Below are 20,424 nucleotides of genomic sequence, written 5' to 3' on the forward strand. Positions count from 1 at the left end.
ATAAGACAAGTTTTCTAAGCCTTTAATCATTCTAGAGGCTCTTCTCTGAACCCTCTCCAATTTATCAACATCTTTCTTGAACTGTGTCTCTTGAACAGTATTCCACACCAGTGCCAAATACAGCAGTAAAATAACCTCTTTACTCCTACTTGAGATTCCCCTGTTTATGCCAGGATCACGTTAGCTCTTTTGGCCAACAATCGTGTTCAGATGATTATCCACCACAACTACCAAATCTTTTTCAGAGTCACTGCTTTCCAGTATATACCTTCCAGGAATGGCTAGTAGGCCCCTTTTGCCTCTTCTGGGGTGGGCTTGTAGACTGACTCCACTTTAGTCTAGTTGAGAGGAATCCAGAAATATCTCAGCCTTCCTCCAATCAATTCTTCTGGCCTCAAACAAAGAAAGTATCAAACCATATCAAAACCCTCACCAGGATTGAACTGAGTTAAGTACTGTTATTGGGTTACAGGTTTTTTTTATGTGGAGAGTTTCTTATTTCATTCAAACCAGTTCACCCATCTCTACCCTTTGGAACGAAAGGAACTGTAGTCATGCCTTCTGCACAATCTTCTTTTCTCACTCAACCAGCTACTCAGTACTCCTTGGGAGCTCCATCAGGTAGAGTTCTAACTAACATGAGCTAGTGACAAGAAAGTGTACCTCATTGTTACTGTCATTTGCATTTGACCGCATAAAGACTCCATATTTTTCCTCTAACCACCTGATTTATTTTAAAGAATGTTGCTTTTTTCAGAACCCTCCCTACCTTGTTTATTGCCTCAAAGAAAATGTTTATCTGAATAATCCAAACCTTATGTTTAGATTGTAGGCTCTTTGGGACAGGAAACCTGCTTTTATCTGTGTTGGTAAAGGGTATGTAAATCTAGAGCACCGCATAAATGTTTTGTATTAATAATTATTATTCATCTTCTTGCCTTAGCAGTCTTCATACCATAGGGACACGTGCTGCATCAGTTCATACAGTTCTTGTCAACCATCAGCGGTGTGACAGGTTGTATCACAGAAACCCCCTTGGGAGCTGCCACCCGATGTGCAAAGACTACCCCTGCTTCTGTTTTCCCTGCCAGCTCAGGACTCCAGCACCCTGTCCTGCCGAGCCAGCCACTCCTGTCTGGCTCTAACACAGATCCAGGGTCCGAATCACTTGTCCCAAAGCTGCAGGTTTACCTGAAAACAGCTCACAGTAGTGTGCTTGTCTTTAGCACTCAGATGCCCAACTCCCAATGGGGTCTAAACCCAGATAAATCCGTTTTACCCTGCATAAAGCTTATGCAGGGCAAACTCATAAATTGTTCGCCCTCTATAACACTGATAGAGAGATATGCACAGTTGTTTGCTTCCTCTGGTATTAATACATACTCTGAGTAAATTACTAAATAAAAAGTGATTTTATTAAATACAGACAGTAGGATTTAAGTGGTTCAAAGTAGTAACAGACAGAACAAAGTAAGTCACCAAGCAAAATAAAATAAAATGCGCAAATCTATGTCTAATCAAACTAAATACAGATAATTTCCTCACCAGTTCCAGAGCACTCCCTTTTACAAGCTAATCTCCTTTTAGCCTGGGTCCAGCAATCACTCACACCCCCTGTAGTTACTGTCCTTTATTTCAGTCTCCTTCAAGTATCCTGGGGGGTGGAGAGGCTCCTTCTTTAGCCAGCTGAAGACCAAATGGAAGGGTCTCCCACAGGTCTAAGTAGACTCTTGTGGGTGGGTACCCCCCTCCTATGCAAAGTCCAGCTCCAAGATGGAGTTTTGGAGTCACCTGGGCAAGTCACATGCCCCTGCATGACTCAGTCTTTACAGGCCGACGCCATTGTCCACCTGGTATCTTGCATGTCTCCAGGAAGACTTCTTATGTGGATTGGAGCATTCCAAGATGCATTGTTCTCCAAGTGTTTCCTGATCAGGTACTTAACCTGGCGAATTCCTTCCTAAAGAAGCTGACCAAATGCCTCACAAAGCTTACTTAGAAACCAAGCAAGCATACAGCCCATATTCTTAACCTCAAGTAGAAAATGATATATATATGTACAAATAGGATGAATAGATATAGTAGACCATAACCTTTACGGAGCTATGTTACCTGGCACAGACAGCACAAAACATATCCCAGTTATGTCATACATACCTTTATAAGCACCCCCTCCCCATAAAGCCTTATGGGGTACACTGTCACAAGCGGTACCTCTTTTTCTTTACTCCAAAGAACACCTTAAAGTACGATGTTGCAATACTTATTTATTTAAACTATTTTTAAACATCTAAAAAACATGAAGCCCTCTCAACTGCTTCTTGTGGTCTGATGGTCCTTTGAAGAGCTCTTAACATAGGTACCTTTTCAATCTGGCCTTCCTAATGCACTTCTTCACTTTTTGATAGATCCAGTTTCTAAATGAAGTCAATGAGATCTGAATAAGGCCTTTTGGCAGTGTAATTTCTTCTGGGTATTATTTCTGCCAGGAGAAGGGAAGAACAATAGATAGATCTGGCTCATCCCTCTCTCTTTTCCAAGAGAATTACAAATTATGCTCTCATTTTTACTTAAGAGTTATATGTCCATGTCAACTATAAGATAAAGCCTGAAACATTATGTCCCCAGCCTCAGTTCACTGATGAAGACAGATTCTTCCACTTAGTGGATGTAAGAATTCTTTAAAATCATATACAGAGGACAAAAGTACTTTCTGGGGCCTATTTGCATATCTCCTTCCAACAAAATAGTTGGATTTACCAATTTCTAAGTATAGCTAGGGCCAGGTTCTGATCACAAAAATATAAGTTTTACATTGATGTAATTCCTCTGACCTCAACTAGTTTACTCCAGATTTACAGCAGGATAAGTGAGAAGAGAATCGGATCCTCTGTTTACACCAGATCGGGTACAGATTGCATTTTTGAGCTCAGCTCTTGTTTTAGTTCATATCAGCAAACACTGAGAGGTGGAGGGATGTCCTCCTTCAGCTCTATTTTACAGGCATGTGGGTCAAATACTGCAGTTATCCAACCTGAAATTTACTTTTCCATCCCACAGAAATTAAAAAAAAAAAAAACAGTTGAACTAATTGCCCTGATGCTTATGCAGTTGTTTGTTTAATAATTTGCCCATATGGTTGTTGTTGAAGACTTATTCTTGCCTATCACACATTTGTGAAATGATATGTATTGCAATAGATTTCAGTCACATTGCCTGCAAGGCCATTTTGTCTTCCCTTCAGAGAGATGATGTCACTGGCCTACATTCTGCAAGCAATTATGTATATGAGTAGCTTTATACAAGTGGTAATCTCATTGGATTCAGCAGGGACTACTCATGGGCATGTTTGCAGTATCAGGGTCAGAGTAGGAACATTGGGCCAGATGCTCAGCATAAATTGCTGCAGCTCCATTGGCTTCAATGGAGCTACAATTATTTATGCTGAGCGTCTGATCCATTGCTTCCAGGTCCTTCCCCTGGGAAGTTAGGCACCTGGGTGCTTTTTAAAATCTCTCTGGGCTTCTATCTGCATCTTTAGGCACCTAAAAACCTCTACAAATCTGACCCTTAAACTCTCTCTTCCCCCACTGTACTAGGCACAAATTAACCCACAGATATCCCAAAGGATGTTAAATCTGTGGAATCTGTATTCCTCTATTTATAGCTGGTATGTTTTTGTTAATGAACTACGTACACAGTATTTTTGATTCCCTGGGTAAGTGATGTGATGGAATTCTTCTTCCCCATCATGAAAATGTGTTTGGTTTCTACCAACAATAGAGTACAGATCTCACAGATTTGAAGAAGTCATTCCAATTATTTATTATACAAGAAGCTCAACACACTGGAGTTATATACAAACACAATGTTGATGGAGGATCATACAAGAATTTACTTGAACTTCCAAATTCAAGACTTTGACAATTTTGGGTTTATAATCAATTTGTCACAGAATAAAAAAGATTAAAAGAAAATACAGCATGTGGTGCCATGATTCTAGAAAGAAAAAGAGTGGACTTTATAGGATTTCGAGAAACCAACAAAAAACAAGTATTTAAAAAAATGGAGAACTTAAAACACTAATCTATAGTGTCTTGATATGTCCTTAATATCTACTGCCTAGAGTTTTACCATCAGCACATATAGGAAAAGAGGACAGAGAGAGAGACAGGCAGGTAATTGAAATGGAGACTGAACTAAAACAAATTAAAACTGTAGTATACTGGGAGATACAAAGATGATCATCCTCAAATGTGAAAGTGTGGCATTTATATATGTCTCCAGAAGAAGCTAATTGGCATTTCCAGAAATTACAGACCACTTGAATTATAGTCCAGAGTGAGTTAGTGCCCTTCATTTGCTCATACTGTATTACCTTTTCATTTATTCCATCTGCTTTCTCAATGCCACCAGTTCAGAATGGTGTGGAACTTCGTAATCAGACTTTTTAAAATACGGAAGATGATCTTGATGGCAACATTTTGGATGGACTGGAGGTGGGAAAATTGACAGAATGGACAGTGGAAAGAAGGAGGCTTTTTTAATTAGGCTAGGAAATTACCAAAACATGGATTAATGTCTTGGTTGGGACTGGAACAAAGAGACAAATTTTGGAGATGATTTAAAGATAAGTGGCATGGGTAGGAAAAGAGGTAATTGGCTTAGTTTGCAGTAAGGGAGATTTAGATTTGATATTAAGAAAAAAATGTAACTATAAGGATAGTTCAGCCAAGGAATAGGTTACCTAGGGAGGCTGTGGAATCTCTGTCACTGGAGATTTTTAAGAACAGGTTGGACAGACACCTGTTAGGCTGGGGTGCTGGAACAATTTTTATAGTGGAGGTGCTGAGAATCATTGAACCAAATTGTAAACCCTGTATATGATGGAAACCACTTCAAGCCAGGGGGTGCTGCAGCACCCCCAGCACCCATACTGTTAGGGATGGTCTAAGTATATTTAATCCTGCCTCAGCGTGGGGGGTTGGACTAGATGACTTCTTGAGCCCTATATACATTTCTATAATTCTATGCTCTAGGGAGGGCCAGGACATGAGTGAAGATGGAAACAGAGGAATAAAAACTGATACCACTCTTCCATTTAAATCCTCCGGCACAGGCAGCCCAAGCCTCACAATTCTGGCCTTCCATATATTTCTTTCACAGTTGTAATATTCTGAAACATGCTACAGAGAAACCTGCAGTCTCTCTGAACTCCCAGTATCTCAGTGAAGGGGAAGACAATACACTTTGTATCAGTCACCATGGCTATATATAGCACAGTTTTTTTAAAAATTGCATTTTGTAGGCTCCCAGGTTTAGTGCCTGTAGGAAGCCCTGAGGCACAGGGTGACTGAGTGACAGCTTGAGTATTGGGGGGAGGGAATGAGCAGAAAGAGTGGATTGTGCATTTCACAACAACAGAATCTCCTTCCAGCCAATAAAGGTGATTAGAGCCCAGTCTAATAAACAAGTATTACATCACCTTGCCTGAGTGAAAGATGTTGTATCATGTCTGTCTCTATTACAAAGCCTATGCCAATCCATCTCAATAGTTCAATCTTTCTCTTCCCTACATAAGATATATTTAATGCATTGAACTCTGTGGTAGCTAGATGCCATATAGATAGTTATAAAGCACCTGTTCCAACTGAGAGGACCCTAATCTAGGTGTCTCTCTCATTCGTGGTGGTTTCTTCAGTGGAATGGTTTTGCTTTGTTTCTTGGATGGTTGTTGCTAGCCAGTATGCAGCTGTCTTTATTACGGGATGCCTGTGTTAGTAGATTTGCCCTCCCAACATCTTTCTTGTTTAGAATACTTTGAAAGCATCCAATTTCTGTTTCTTTCTGGTCCAAACAATGCTCAACATCAGTAATTTACACACAGACAGACACATGCCTCTGACCAGATGAATGCAGGTCTCCTTTCTTCTGCTTCATTTATATCTGAGTTTGACACATCACTTCATTCCCATGCTGTACAGAACAGGGGGAAATTACACAGTTAGAAATAATAAAGCTAAAGTGAAAACACTTCCTAATTGGACAAAGCAATTTTCAGATAGCTTTAATGTAGGTAGCCCTCTACTTTCCAAAGTGCCAAACCAGCCTCCACCTCACCTCTCCATTTTGGGACTGTGTATTACAGAGATGACAGGTTTGTACAATTGTAGAAATCTGAAAACTAGACAATATGGTACATGCTCTTTGTTGATTGCACATACATTCAATACAGCATCAGAATGAGAGAGAGTCCTTTAAATTATCCTATTTTTTTTTGTATATTCAGATTCCAATTATTGTAACAAGAAAGAAATCTTCTGCCTACTGTGTGTGGACCTTTCACAGCATTTCAGTCTGACAAATATCCAGTCCTTTGTTCTCTTATACAGGCCTGGGGTATTCATTGCTAAGCAAAAGCTCTTTATATAAAAGGCTTAGCTATAAATAGATTTAGGTCTGAGCCATTGCTTGTAGAGATACCACTTGTATTCGTTCTTTATTCTTGCTCAGAGCTTTATCATCACAGTCAGGGAGCTGCCACATTATTTACAGACCGCATACAATCTGATTTCTTCTGTGCACCTTTCATGCCTCCCACTGCTACAGGACATATTTATCAATTTATGTTTAAAAAGCCACTGACACCTGGGTCTCCTCCATTTCCTCTGAATTCCTCTCATTGATAAATAAAAAAATACTGTTCACTGATGTGATGCATAAGTTGCATTCGGCAGACCAGCAGGTTGTATGCTCTTACCCAGAGACGTAGTCACACGCACGAATCCATAACTTGTCCTGATTCAGACTGTCCCAAATGCTGTCCATTGATTGTTCCTCCTATGGGGCCTGATCTTGTAAAATGCTGATTACTTCTTATGAGGTAATGCATCCTGCAGTTGACCCTTACAGGAAACCTAAACAATCAACAGTGTTTTCATTAGTTAACTTTTGCTGATACTACACAGAGACCTCATGAAAAATAGCAGCAAAAGGACCGCAGCACCTATGGTTCATATGTGGTATACATGGGAGACTGAAAACTGGAATCACTTTTTCACCTCTTTTCTTTTCTTTTCTTTTTTTCTGGCCTGTCTCAAGTATTTTTCCTCTCACTCAGATTTATTCCTCTTTTTAGATGTCCATTGTTTTCAAAAATTAAGTATTTTTACATTAAATTAATATTTGTGAAAGATGCCACGCATACAGCTCTGGAGACTAAAGTCTTCTATTTATTGACAGGAAACGTAGGTCTCGTGCTCTCCCAGCAAGTGTGCCCCACCCTATAGAGGAGAGATAAAAGGAGGTGAGAGAGGAGGAGTCTACAGCCAAGAAATTATTGAGCTGCAAATCCAAATTTTAGGCAGCAAAGGCAAAGAAGAAGGGACTGATTTTAGAGATGTTATATAGGGAGCAGCAACAGGAGTCAGCGAGAGACTCCAGAAATTGGAAAAAAATAGGGAGAAGTCAAAGCTGACCCCAAGGTGGAGAACTAGGTGGGAGTTGTAAGTTATAATGGGAAAGAGGGGAAGGGTGATGGTTGAGGAGGAAAGAAGAGTTCAGTTCCTGAAATGTTGAGTTTCAGAAAATGGGAGGACACTTAGGAAGAGATGACAGGCAAATGTACTTTCCAATTGCCACTAAGCCAAGTCTGATCCAGTGACCTGGAGATGACTGCCTACGTTTCTCATTGCTAGTCTTCTGAGCCACCCAGTCCCTCGCTTTCCCTTTTTCTAATGCTGTTTAATTTTTTGACTGCATTTCAGATTCCCTTTCATATTTTCTTTTCTAGGACTCGATTTCTTTCTCTGTAAAGTTATTTTTGCACCATCTCCTCAGGATTTGCCTTCTCTTGAATAGCTTATTTTTAATCTTTTCTTTTTTATCCCTTTTGTTGATTTTGAGTTCACTTGCTGCAGATGGAGTGAAATGTGCTCATATAGCTCTCCAGTTCTTTCCTTTTCTTACACAAAGCAGCTTAACTAGAATAGTAAATTTGACTCTATTCAAACAAAATCCTTTGATCATAGCAAATCACTTGGAAAATGCTCTGCATGTCATTTACTCTCTGGATGTATTTACATCAAATAAAATAGGGCTGGTTCGAGAACATGTAGCTGTGCATTCTATATTACTGACCAATTAATTCAATGAAGTGTTAGATACACACGTCCATTTTTTTTACTGGTCTCTTTCTAAGACTCAAATAAGCCTTTGCTTTTACTGACTGATACACTTTGCTAAAGGCTTTCATTTTTTGGTGAAATGGTTCCCTCGAAACTCAGGCCAACTAAGAAAAAATAACCACAAGAGGGGTTATTTCAGCTGCATCATGGAATACACATTCTGCCCTATACCCAGAGGACCCCAAGCTGTGTTCTGTGGAGGATTAGTGGTCCATGGAATATTTGCTGGTGGTCTGCAGAGAGCTGTTTCCAAGTCTTGGCTACTTAATGGAATGAACATAAATCTCAGACCCGTACAATTTTCCCCCTCCACAAACTCAATAAAATCTGTGCCACTAGCAATGAAACACAAACAGTAGAACCTTTAACTTCCACCTCTACCTACCAGTAGAGTTATGTTAATGTGTCATAGCCACATATGTTTATGTGTCACAGCCGCAGTAAGCATCAATGGGGTCAATTCCAAGCCCCAGGTATGGTCGATGTCTGATATCAAGATATTTTTCTAACAATAAGCCATTGGTGCCTTCGGTAGCAAGATACATTTGCCACAAAAGAGGCATAGTCATGCTACAGTTACTGTTGAAGGAAACCATCACAGTAAAACTCATGTGCTGGAGGACTAGGCTAATCAAAAACAGAACTAGGAGGTAACAAAGGACATTTGATCTTACTTTGAAGTGTAAACCCCATATCTGACCCACCCGCTTTATGGGCACATAAGGCTGAAAGGGAGTGAAAATGATTGCTTGGGAGCCAGCCATCGAGGTTCCATAAAAGGGGACGTAACCTGAGAGTGAGAAGGAGTTCTGCATGGGCTCACTATGATAGCACAGAAAAGGAGTTGGAGGAGGGATGGTGTGAATCTGCCACTGTATGGGTCCTATGGCCTATCCCCCACTACCACAGCAGTTCCACATACCATTAGCCTGTGCGCTAGAATACGGGACACAAACCATGAGCTGAAGTCAGAATTGCATCACCCTGACTCCTGTGGAACTCCTTGTGCAAAGACTGCTTATTCAGGGGTGAGGTTTGGAGCCTGAACATATCGTTCAGTTATGCTGATATTTCAGTGTGTTTTTTGTGATTGAAAGTATTATTTATAAAGTAGGTCACACAGCACTGACTGTTGGGAATGCCTTTCAGATATTGTATTGGCTTTGACTTTGGATGCTATGAAAGAGAGGGGAAAAAAGCACAAGGATTTGGAAAATGTGCTTACGAGTGTGCTTTTAGATTCTACTTTTCAAAATTAGGTGGTTATTTTACTCCTGCAGAAAAAGGCATGCACAGGTGCAAATGAGTAATCACATGTGCCCAGAGATTATTACATGCACAAATACTCATTTTACACACACAGATGGATATTTTGAGCATGCCAGAATTTGTTTGAGTGTATATTTTTCAGATGCAACATTAAGCACTTTCTGTGGTTTTTGAATAATTTTCCCTTATTGATAAAGGTCATGCAATTTCATTATAATTCATGCATTTTTAGTTTATAAAATCCCATTATTTGAGCATTATGCTAATAGCACTAATGCTGCCCATGTTTCCCAAAAGTAACTGTCAGCTTCCATTTTGCCGCTGGCAAATCTGATGCAATTGCCAGTGCTCCAGTAATAGTTAAAAAGCAAAGCGGTTTAAAACACTCTCCAAAAGACTTTGAAATGGGCTCTCTTGAAAGCAGTCTGATGCTAATGGGGAAAACTACTGACTTAGAGATTGACATTAAGGGCCACATTTTCAAAAGCACGGCAATCTAGCCTTTTAATTTATGCACACGATTTTGAGAGTGCAAGAATTTGGTACCTCAGATCTGCACCATTAGAGTTTCAAAGATGCAGAAATAATGTAAGGGGACAAGCCACACTGGCTTTCAAAGAGCCCTGTGCTCCTAAATCACCTATGAAGATGCTTTTTAAAATTACTGTTGTGCCCCCAAAAATTGGAAGACGTGCAAACACATTTTGCTGAAGCAAAAACAGTTGCGAGAGCAAAATTGCAGGGGCAAATTTAGAGGCCACGTTTGAAAATTTTGTCTTGAGTGAATCTACAGGGAAGGTTTTTTGAAACCTTCAGCTGCCACAATACATGAAAATTAGGGGAATATTTTCAGAGGCACAAATGTCAGTTTGACATCAAACTTCTATTTGGAAATGTCTCCGTTAGTTTATCCCAGGCCCTGGGAAAGTGACAGTTTTCATATTTCAGGAAACAGTTTCCCAAGATTGTGCTCTGCAGACCTGGCAAAACTTCCTTCCCCTTTATCTCATCAATTACAGGATGAAGGAAAGTGCAAACCTCTAGATGTAACAAAGTTAGAAGGTGCAGAAATTGGTGTTGACAGCAGCCTGGGTAAACCATTTGTGTTTAAATGCATGCCTCAAACCGGAAACAAGATTTTCTACTTTTGTGCAACTTCAAACCAAGAGATGAAGAGGTAAACAATCTATTTATATAACTGTTTTTTCTAGAGCTTGTGGGAGTGTTTTGTGCAAAATGTTCTCTAAAAGACACCCGTCACACCTATAGGAGTGAGGGTTTGATCTTGAAAGGTACCAAAAAATATTTTTCAGCTTTCTCACTTTCTACCAGTTTTCAGAACAAATAATGTCCTCATGCCATTCAGGATTTCCCTGGGTGAAAACATGCCTGAGTTTTGTGATCTTAAGAGAGAATCACCCCCCCACACACACACACACACACGCACGCACATTCTTACCCCCATATTCTCATCCCACTACTTAAATGGAATTGTAAATCCACTCATGGATTTTTACTTGTTTATATACATCATTTCACACCCAAGTATAATGTCACTCAATGTTTTGGCCAGCAGAGCACTGAAAAAGAGCACAGTCTCTTCCTTACCCTCCCCTCTGCTCACCCTGTCGCATTCATTTTTTTAACCCAATTTAAAACTTTTAACCCACCACAAGAGTCTGTTGGGTCTCACTGCCCTTAGCACTGGTTTTATCTCTCAATTAGGGAATATTGTCTACACAGTAGCTGGGAGAGTGCTTCCCACCTCAAGTAGAGAGACACGTGCTAGCTCTGCTCAAGTTCGTGCACTAAAAATAGCAGTGTGGCTGGAGAGCAGCGGCTCAGGCTAGCCCACCTGGTCTCCCCCAGGGATGTACTCACATGGCTAGCCAAGTGGCTGTTCATGCTGCCCCTGGCCACATTGCGTTTTTAGTGCACTAACTCAAACAGAGCTAGCATGTGTCTGTCTGCCTGAGCTTGGAAGCACACTCCCAGCTGCAGTATAGACATAATCTTAGGGAGCTTTTGAAATCTACTGCTTTCCTTCTGCTGCCACCCAGGGTTTAAAACTGTTTTTAAAAAGCAGCATGTAGGTAATGTTTCTTTTAAGCAACACTTTCAAACAGCCTGACTCTTTTTAGGCCAATCTAGCATCCATTGTCAGAGCAGTTAGGATGTGTTTAAAACCAGTTTTCCTTGCTTTTTGCTTTCTTCTGTATTTCCAGAAATGTAAAGAGATTAAAAGGAATGAATTATTTGATACACTCTACCTCATCTATCTATCCATCCATCTATAGTTCTGTACTTACATAGCTGCTATTAGCATAGTTAGGGTGACCAGATGTCCCAATTTTATAGGGACAGTCCAGATTTTTGGGTCTTTTTTCTTATATAGGCTCCTATTACCCCCCACCCCATCCCGATTTTTCACACTTGCTGTCTGGTCACCCTAATCATAGTATCTGAGCACCTCCCAAGTAGTTAAATCTAGAAATAACAACAACATGTGGTATGCATAGTGTAATTGTGGTGGGGTGGTCATACCAAAGAATTGCACAACCTGGTCAGGAAATCAGTTTCCTTTGTTTTAAAATACCCAGTTTGTTGTAGTATTTTAAGTTTACCTCCAACTCCTACCCAGCCTAGTAACAAAGAAACAAAGTATTGTTAATTCGTCTACAGATAAACTGTATTAAAAAGAATCCATTGTCTGTAATATTGCTGCACTTATAATAAGCCTAGTCTGCTGGCAAATTATTTCTGCTGCTAGTTAGAAGTGCCATCTAGTAAATAACGCTCTAAGCCCGTGCATGTATATATATATTTTCAAGCCTTAGGACGGTCCTCAATGTTGCATATGTCTTTGAAAGATGTTCGTATCAGCAAACTAAAAGACTCTGTGATGGATATTTATTCCATTGTACCAAGCCAAGCTATTCTTTTTTCTTTTTTCTTTTTTTTTTTTTTTTTTTTTTTCTGGCATTTTGTAGGTGGCTGGAGGCTATGGATAAAGCTGTGCATCCTGTCCATCAGGTAATGCTTTATTATTCGGGTGGCAAGCTAATTTAGTGAATTGAGCACAAGATTAGGAAACAGAAACTCCTGAGTGATACTCCTATCTCTGACACAATGGGTGCTGCAAGCAACTCAATCTCTCTGGGTTTCAGTTTCCCCATCTGTGGAATGGTGTCCATTACGCTTCTCTATCTCACAGAGTTGTATAGAATTGGATGTAGTGAATGCCAGTTAAAATGAAGTAAGATCAGAAGAGGCTAAAATAGGGAAAGAACAAGTTAAAGATTACTTGGACAAATTAGATGTCTTCAGGTCACCAGGGCCTGATGAAATGTATCCTAGAATATTCAAGGAGCTGACTGAGGAGGTATCTGAGCCATTAGCGATTATCTTTGAGAAGTCATGGAAGACAGAAGAGATTCCAGAAGACTGGAAAAGAGCAAATATAGTGCCCATCTATAAAAAGGGAAATAAGGACAACCCAGGGAATTACAGCCCAGTCAGCTTAACTTCTGTACCCGGAAAGATAATGGCGCAAATAATTACGCAGTCAATTTGCAGACATCTAGAAGTAAGGGTATGTCTACACTACGAAATTAGGTTGAATTTATAGAAGCCGGTTTTATAGATATCAGTTTTATACAGTCGGTTGCGAGTGTCCCCACATAAAATGCTCTAAGTGCATGAAGTCGGCGGACCACGTCCACAGTACCGAGGCTAGCGTCGACTTCCAGAGCGTTGCACTGTGGGTAGCTATCCCACAGTTCCTGCAGTCTCCGCCACCCATTGGAATTCTGGGTTGAGATCCCAAACCCTGATGATGCAAAACAGTGTCGTGGGGGGTTCTCGGTACATGTCATCAGGCCCCTCCCCCTCCGTCAGAGCAACAGCAGACAAGCGATTCGCGCCTTTTTACCTGGGTTACCTGTGCAGACAACATACCACGGCAAGCATGGAGCCCGCTCAGCTCACCATCACCATATGTCATCTGGGTGCCGGCAGACATGGTACTGCATTGCTACACAGCAGCAGCTAATTGCCTTTTGGCAGTAGAAGGTTACCAGTCATACTGCACCGTCATCGGCCATCTGGGTGCTGGCAGACGTGGGGCTGCATTGCTACACAGCAGCAGCCCCTTGCCTTTTGGCAGTAGATGGTGTATTACGATTGATATCTATCATCGTCGTATTCCAGTTCAATCAGAGGCACCTGGGCAGACATGGTTTGTCTCCTGGAGACTCAGTCCTGCCGGCAGTCCTATTGAACCATCTTGACGATGATGGCTAGCAGTCGTAGTACAGTATCTTCTGCCAAGCACCCAGAAGATGCCGAGGGCTATCAGTCATGCTGCACCGTCTGCTGCCAGCTTAAGATGTAAAAAATAGATGTATTCATTTGCTTCCCCCTCCCTCCGTGAAATCAACGGCCTGCTAAACCCAGGGTTTTGAGTTCAATCTTTAGGGGGACCATTCTGTGTGACAGTTGTTTGTGTTTCTCCCTCATGCACAGCCACCTTTGTTGATTTTAATTCCCGGTACCTGTACGCTATGTCGTCAGTCGCCCCTCCCTCCCTCCATCAGTTTCGCGCCTTTTTTCAGACCAGACACCATAGCACTGGGATCATGGAGCCTGCTCAGATCACCGCGGCAATTATGAGCACTATGAACACCATGCGCATTGTCCTGGAGTATATGCAGAGCCAGAATATGCCAAAGCAAAACCAGGACCAGCCGAGGAGGCGATTGCAGCACGGTGATGAGGAAATTGACATGGACATAGACCTCTCACAAAGTATAGGCCCCAACAATGTGCAAATCATGGTGTTACTGGGGCAGGTTCATGGCGTGGAACGCCGATTCTAGGCCCGGGAAACAAGCACAGACTGGTGGGACCGCATCGTGTTGCAGGTGTGGGACGATTCCCAGTGGCTGCAAAACTTTCGCATGCGTAAGGGCACTTTCATGGAACTTTGTGACTTGCTTTCCCCTGCCCTAAAGTGCCAGAATACCAGGATGAGAGCAGACCTCACAGTTGAGAAGCGAGTGGCGATAGCCCTGTGGAAGCTTGCAACGCCAGACAGCTACTGGTCAGTCAGGAATCAATTTGGAGTGGGCAAATCTACTGTGGGGGCTGCTGTAATCCAAGTTGCCAGGGCAATGAAAGACCTGGTGATATCAAGGGTAGTGACTCTGGGAAACGTGCAGGTCATAGTGGATGGCTTTGCTGCAATGGGATTCCCTAACTGTGGTGGGGCGATAGACGGAACCCATATCCCTATCTTGGCACCGGAGCACCAAGCCACCGAGTACATAAACTGCAAGGGGTACTTTTCAATGCTGCTGAAAGCCTTGGTGGATCACAAGGGGCGTTTCACCAACATCAACATGGGATGGCCAGGAAAGGTACATGACGCTCACGTCTTCAGGGACTCTGGTCTGTTTCGAAAGCTGGAGGAAGGGACTTTCTTCCCGGACCAGAAAATAACCGTTGGGGATGTTGAAATGCCTATCGTTATCCTTGGGGACCCAGCCTACCCCTTAATGCCATGGCTCATGAAGCCGTACACAGGCAGCCTGGACAGCAGTCAGGACCTGTTCAACTATACGGTGAGCAAGTGCCAAATGGTGGTGGAATGTGCATTTGGACATTTAAAAGCGCACTGGCGCAGCTTACTGACTCGGATTGACCTCAGCTAAACCAATATCCCCATTGTTATTGCTGCTTGCTATGCGCTCCACAATATCTGTGAGAGTAAGGGGGAGACATTTATGGTGGGGTGGGAGGTTGAGGCAAATCGCCTGGCCGCCGATTACGCACAGCCAGACACCAGGGTGGTTAGAAGAGTACAGCAGGGCACGGTGCACATCAGAGAAGCTTTGAAAACCAGTTTTGTGACTGGCCAGGCTACGGTGTGAAACTTCTGTTTGTTTCGCGTTGATGAACCCTCCGCCGTGCCCCCCCCCCCCCGGTTCACTCTACTTCCCTGTAAACCAACCACCCCACCCCACCCCACCCCTTCGAGCACCACTTGCAGAGGCAATAAAGTCATTGTTACTTCTCATTCATGCATTCTATATTAATTCATCACACAACTAGGGGGATAATTGCCAAGGTAGCTCGGGATGGGTGGGGGAGGAGGGAAGGAAAAGGACACACTGCAGTTTAAAACTTTAAAGCTTTAACACTTATTGAAGGCCAGCCTTCTGATGCTCAGGCAATCATCTGGGGTGGAGTGACTGGGTGGCCGGAGGCCCCCCCCACCGTGTTCTTGGGCATCTGGGTGAGGAGGCAATGGGACTTGGGGAGGAGGGCTGTAGCGGGGGTCTCTGCTCCTGCTGTCTTTCCTGCAGCTCAGCCATAGGCTGGAGCATATCAGTTTGATGCTCCAGCAGCCGGAGCATCGACTCTTGCCTTCTGTCAGCAAGCTGACGCCACCTATCATCTTCAACCTGCCACTTGCTCTGTTCAGCCCGCGATTCATCCCGCCACCTCTCCTCTCGTTCATATTGTGCTTTTTTGCACTCTGACATTGACTGCCTCCACGCATTCTGCTGTGCTCTTTCAGCGTGGGAGGACATCTGGAGCTCCGTGAACATATCATCCCGAGTCCACCATTTTCTCCTTCTAATCTTCGCTAGCCTCTGCGAAGAAGAAACATTTGCAGCTGGTGGAGGAGAAGGGAGAGATGGTTAAAAAGACACATTTTAGAGAACAATGGGTATACTCTTTCACGTTAAATTTTGCTGTTCACATTACACAGCACATGTGCTTTCGTTACAAGGTCACATTTTTCCTCTTATATTGAGGGCCTGCCAGTTTGGTGTGAGAGATCACTCACGCAGTGCCAGGCAACAGAATTGGGCTTGCAGGCAGCCATGGTAAGCCACAGTCTTTTGGCTTTTTTAACCTTCATAACATGTGGGAATGGTTTCAAACAGCAGCACCCTCATTTCCCATACCAAGAACCCATTGGATTAGCCATTTAAAATGGGTTTGCAATGTAAAAGGAGGGGCTGGGGTTTCGGGTTAACATGCAGCACAAACCCCCCCCCACACACACACACACACCCCCAATTCTCTGGGATGATCACTTCACCCCTCCCCCCCACCTCGTGGCTAACAGCGTGGAATATTTCTGTTCAGCTGAGCAGGAACGGGCACCTCTGAATGTCCCCTTAATAAAATCACCCCATTTCAAACAGGTGACCATGAATTATATCACTCTCCTGAGGATAACAAAGAGAGATAAGGAATGGATGTTGTCTGCATGCCAGCAAACACCGGGACCATACGCTGCCATGCTTTGTTATGCAATGATTCTAGACTACGTGCTACTGGCCTGGCGTGGTAAAGTGTCCTACCCTGGCGGACGGGATAAGGCAGCCCTCCCCAGAAACCTTTTGCAAAGGCTTTGGGAGTACGTGAAGGAGAGCTTTCTGGAGATGTCCCTGGAGGATTTCCGCTCCATCCCCATACACGTTAACAGACTTCCAGTAGCTGTACTGGCCACGATTGCCAGGGCAAATTAATCATTAATCATTAAACACGCTTGCTTTTAAACCATGTGTAATATTTACAAAGGTACACTCACCAGAGGTCACTTGTGTGCCCTCAGGCTCTGGGAGCATGCCTTGGGTGAGTTCGGGGGTTACTGGTTCCAGGTCCAGGGTGATAAACATATCCTGGCTGTTGGGGAAACCGGTTTCTCCGCTTCCTTGCTGTGAGCTATCTTCATTGTCTTCATCATCATCATCTTCCACGTACCCCGAACCCGCTTCCCTGTTGTGTGTTTCTCCATTGACGGAGTCAAAGCACACGGTTGGGGTAGTGATGGCTGCACCCCCTAGAATAGCATGTAGCTCTACGTAGAAGCGGCATCTTTGCAGCTCTGCCCCAGTCCTTCCGTTTGCCTCTCTGGCTTTGTGGTAGGCTTGCCTTAGCTCCTTAATTTTCACGCGGCACTGCTGTGCGTCCCTGTTATGGCCTCTGTCCTTCATGGCCTTTGAGACCTTTTCTAATATTTTGCCATTTCGTTTACTGCTACGGAGTTCAGCTAGCACTGATTCGTCTCCCCATATGGCAAGCAGATCCCAAACCTCCCGTTCTGTCCATGCTGGAGCTCTTTTGCGATCCTGGGACTCCATCATGGTTACCTGTGCTGATGAGCTCTGCATGGTCACCTGTGCTCTCCGCGCTGGGCAAACAGGAAACGAAATTCAAAAATTTGCAGGGCTTTTCCTGTCTACCTGGTCAGTGCATCTGAGTTGAGAGTGCTGTCCAGAGCGGTCACAATGAAGCACTGTGGGATAGCTCCCGGAGGCCAATAATGTCGAATTCCGTCCACACTACCCCAAATCCGACCCGCAAAGGCCGATTTTAGCGCTAATCCCCTCGTCGGAGGTGGAGTAAAGAAACCGGTTTAAAGGGCCCTTTAAGTCGAAAGAAAGGGCTTCGTCGTGTGGACGGGTCCAGTCTTAATTCGATTTAATGCTGCTGAAGTCGACCTAAACTCATAGAGTAGACCAGGCCTTAAACAGTCAGCATGGATTTGTCAAAAACAAATCATGTCAAACCAACCTGACAGCTTTCTTTGACAGAGGAACAAGCCTTGTGGGGGTATATCTTGATTTTTGTAAAGCTTTTGATACTGTCCTACATGACCTTCTCATAAATAAACTAGGGAAATGCAACCTAGATGAAGCTACTATAAGGTGTGTGCAAAACTGATTGGAAAACCGTTCCCAGAGAGTAGTTATAAGTGGTTCAGAGTCATGCTGGAAGGGCATAATGAGTGGGATCCCACAGGGATCAGTTCTGGGTCCAATTCTGTTCACTTCATCAGTGATTTAGATAATGGCATACAGAGTACGCTTATAAAGTTTGCGGATGATACCAAGCCTGGAGGGGTTGCAAGTGCTTTGGAGGATAGGATTAAAATTCAAAATGATCTGGACAAATTGGAGAAATGGTCTGAAGTAAATAGGATGAAATTTAATAAGGACAAATGCAAAGTACTCCACTTAGGAAGGAATAATCAGTTGCACACATACAAAATGGGAAATGACTGTCTAGGAAGGAGTATTGCGGAAAGGGATCTGGGGTCGTAGTGGATCACAAGCTAAATATGAGTCAACAGTGTAACTGTTGCAAAAAGAAGCGAATATCATTCTGGGATGTATTAGCAGGAGTGTTGTAAGCAAGACACGAGGAGTAATTCTTCCGCTCTACTCACGCTGATTAGGCCTCAACTGGAGTATTGTGTCCAGTTCTGGGCACCACATTTCAGGAAGGATGTGGACAAATTGGAGGGAGTCCACAGAAGAGCAACAAAGATGATTAAAGGTCTAGAAAACATGACCTAGATTGGGTTTGTTTAGTCTGGAAAAGAGAAGACTGAGAGGGGACATGATAACAGTCTTCAAGTATGTAAAAGGTTGTTACAAGGAGGAGGAAGAAAAATTGTTTTTCTTAAACTCTGAGGATAGGACAAGAAGCAAGGGAGATTTCGGTTGGACATTAGGAAAAACTTCCTAACTGTCAGGGTTAAGCACTGTAATAAATTGCCTAGGGAGGTTACGGAATCTCCACCATTGGAGATTTTTATGAGCAGATTAGACAAACACCTGTCAGGGATGGTCTAAATAATACTTAGTCCTGCCTTGAGTGCAGGGGACTGGACTAGATGACCTCTCGAGGTCCCTTCCAGTTTTATGATTCTATGCCATTTGCAGAAAACATTTAAAATATACAGCACCACACACATGTTAAGGACCAAAGTCTGCCCTCAGTTATGCACACAGCTCTCGTTGACTTCCATGGGAGTGGTGGGTACATAATTAAGGGCAAAATCTTTAGATTTAGCAGGCTTTTTTGGCAAAACAGAGAAGGGGGCTGTAAGTGTTTGCCATATAACCTTCTTTGCTGCTTGCTTTGATTTATTCCAAAGCTGAGCCAGGAGATGTATTGTGAGACTGGCAATGTCATCCTCAGCTTTTTATTGTGAAAATTGCCTTCCCATTACTCTCTTTGAATTATACCACCTATCCATAATTGCAAAAGGGTCATATGTCTGGTTTATAATTAATTAATTGTTGCTCTTGTTATATGTATTACCATAGCACCTAGGAGCCCCAGTCCTATGACCAGGACCCCACTGTGCTAGGTGCTGTAGAAACACAGAACAAAAAAGGTCCCCGCCCCAGAGAATTTACAATGTAATATGAGATGAAGGACAACAGATGGTACATACATATAGACAGGGGAGAACAATTGAAACAGCATTGCCTGTGGTCTCAGTACATCAGCTTCCTGAGGATTTCCTCAGTGTACTGGGAATCATTACATGGTGTGGAGCTAGATTAGAAACTGTTGCCACCTCTTTAAGTGTCTGCGTCAGGATCTTGGACAAGGAAAAGGGTGTGTGGTTGATGTCATATCAATGTTCCTTCTGCTGCCACCAATGGTTTAAAACTGATTAAAGAAATCTGATGTAACTATAAGCCATCTGACTCATTTTAGGCCATTCTAGCATCCACTGTCAGAGCAGACAGAATGCATTGACAACAAAGTTTGCTTGGTTGGTGGTGTGTGCGCACGTGCACTTGGTTGGTTTTTTGTTTGTTTTGTTTATTATTTTCAGAAATGTAAAAAGATGAAGAAGGGTAAATTATATGATCAGCCCCAACTCCTATATCTATCTGTTTATATAGCTATGTACTCTTGACACAATTTACAGCAAACAGTTCCTGACCATCCCCAAGCTCCAGGAGCTGCAAAGACATCTTGAAGCCACCTTTGCCAATTCCTACCTTCCTCCACTACAGCGATACTCAAGCTTTTAAAAAATTATATTTACCTTGATAATATCCCTTTAAATAAGGGTAGATTTTGAGCCTGTGTGTTCTCTGGGCTTGAGCCTTAGCAGAGATCATTCAAAGTTGGGGGTCAAACCTGG

The 20,424-nt window shown here is 42.8% G+C and overlaps 1 protein-coding gene across 3 annotated transcripts in view; it reads left to right on the forward strand.

Moving 5' to 3' along the window:
• Nucleotides 1–20,424, forward strand: part of LOC128839862 (uncharacterized) — a 68,822-nt gene that overhangs the window by 42,833 nt on the left and 5,565 nt on the right. For 2 of the 3 annotated variants that reach the window (XM_054033203.1, XM_054033204.1), the window contains 2 exons: nucleotides 10,475–10,632; nucleotides 12,446–12,488. The exons of the other annotated variant lie outside the window; for it this stretch is intronic. In XM_054033203.1, the coding sequence (XP_053889178.1) occupies nucleotides 10,475–10,632; nucleotides 12,446–12,488 (201 nt within the window). The remainder of the gene's footprint in view (nucleotides 1–10,474; nucleotides 10,633–12,445; nucleotides 12,489–20,424) is intronic. 3 annotated transcript variants of the gene reach the window in all.

The sequence above is a fragment of the Malaclemys terrapin genome, chromosome 6 (assembly GCF_027887155.1).
Source record: "Malaclemys terrapin pileata isolate rMalTer1 chromosome 6, rMalTer1.hap1, whole genome shotgun sequence".
Taxonomy (NCBI): domain Eukaryota; kingdom Metazoa; phylum Chordata; order Testudines; family Emydidae; genus Malaclemys; species Malaclemys terrapin.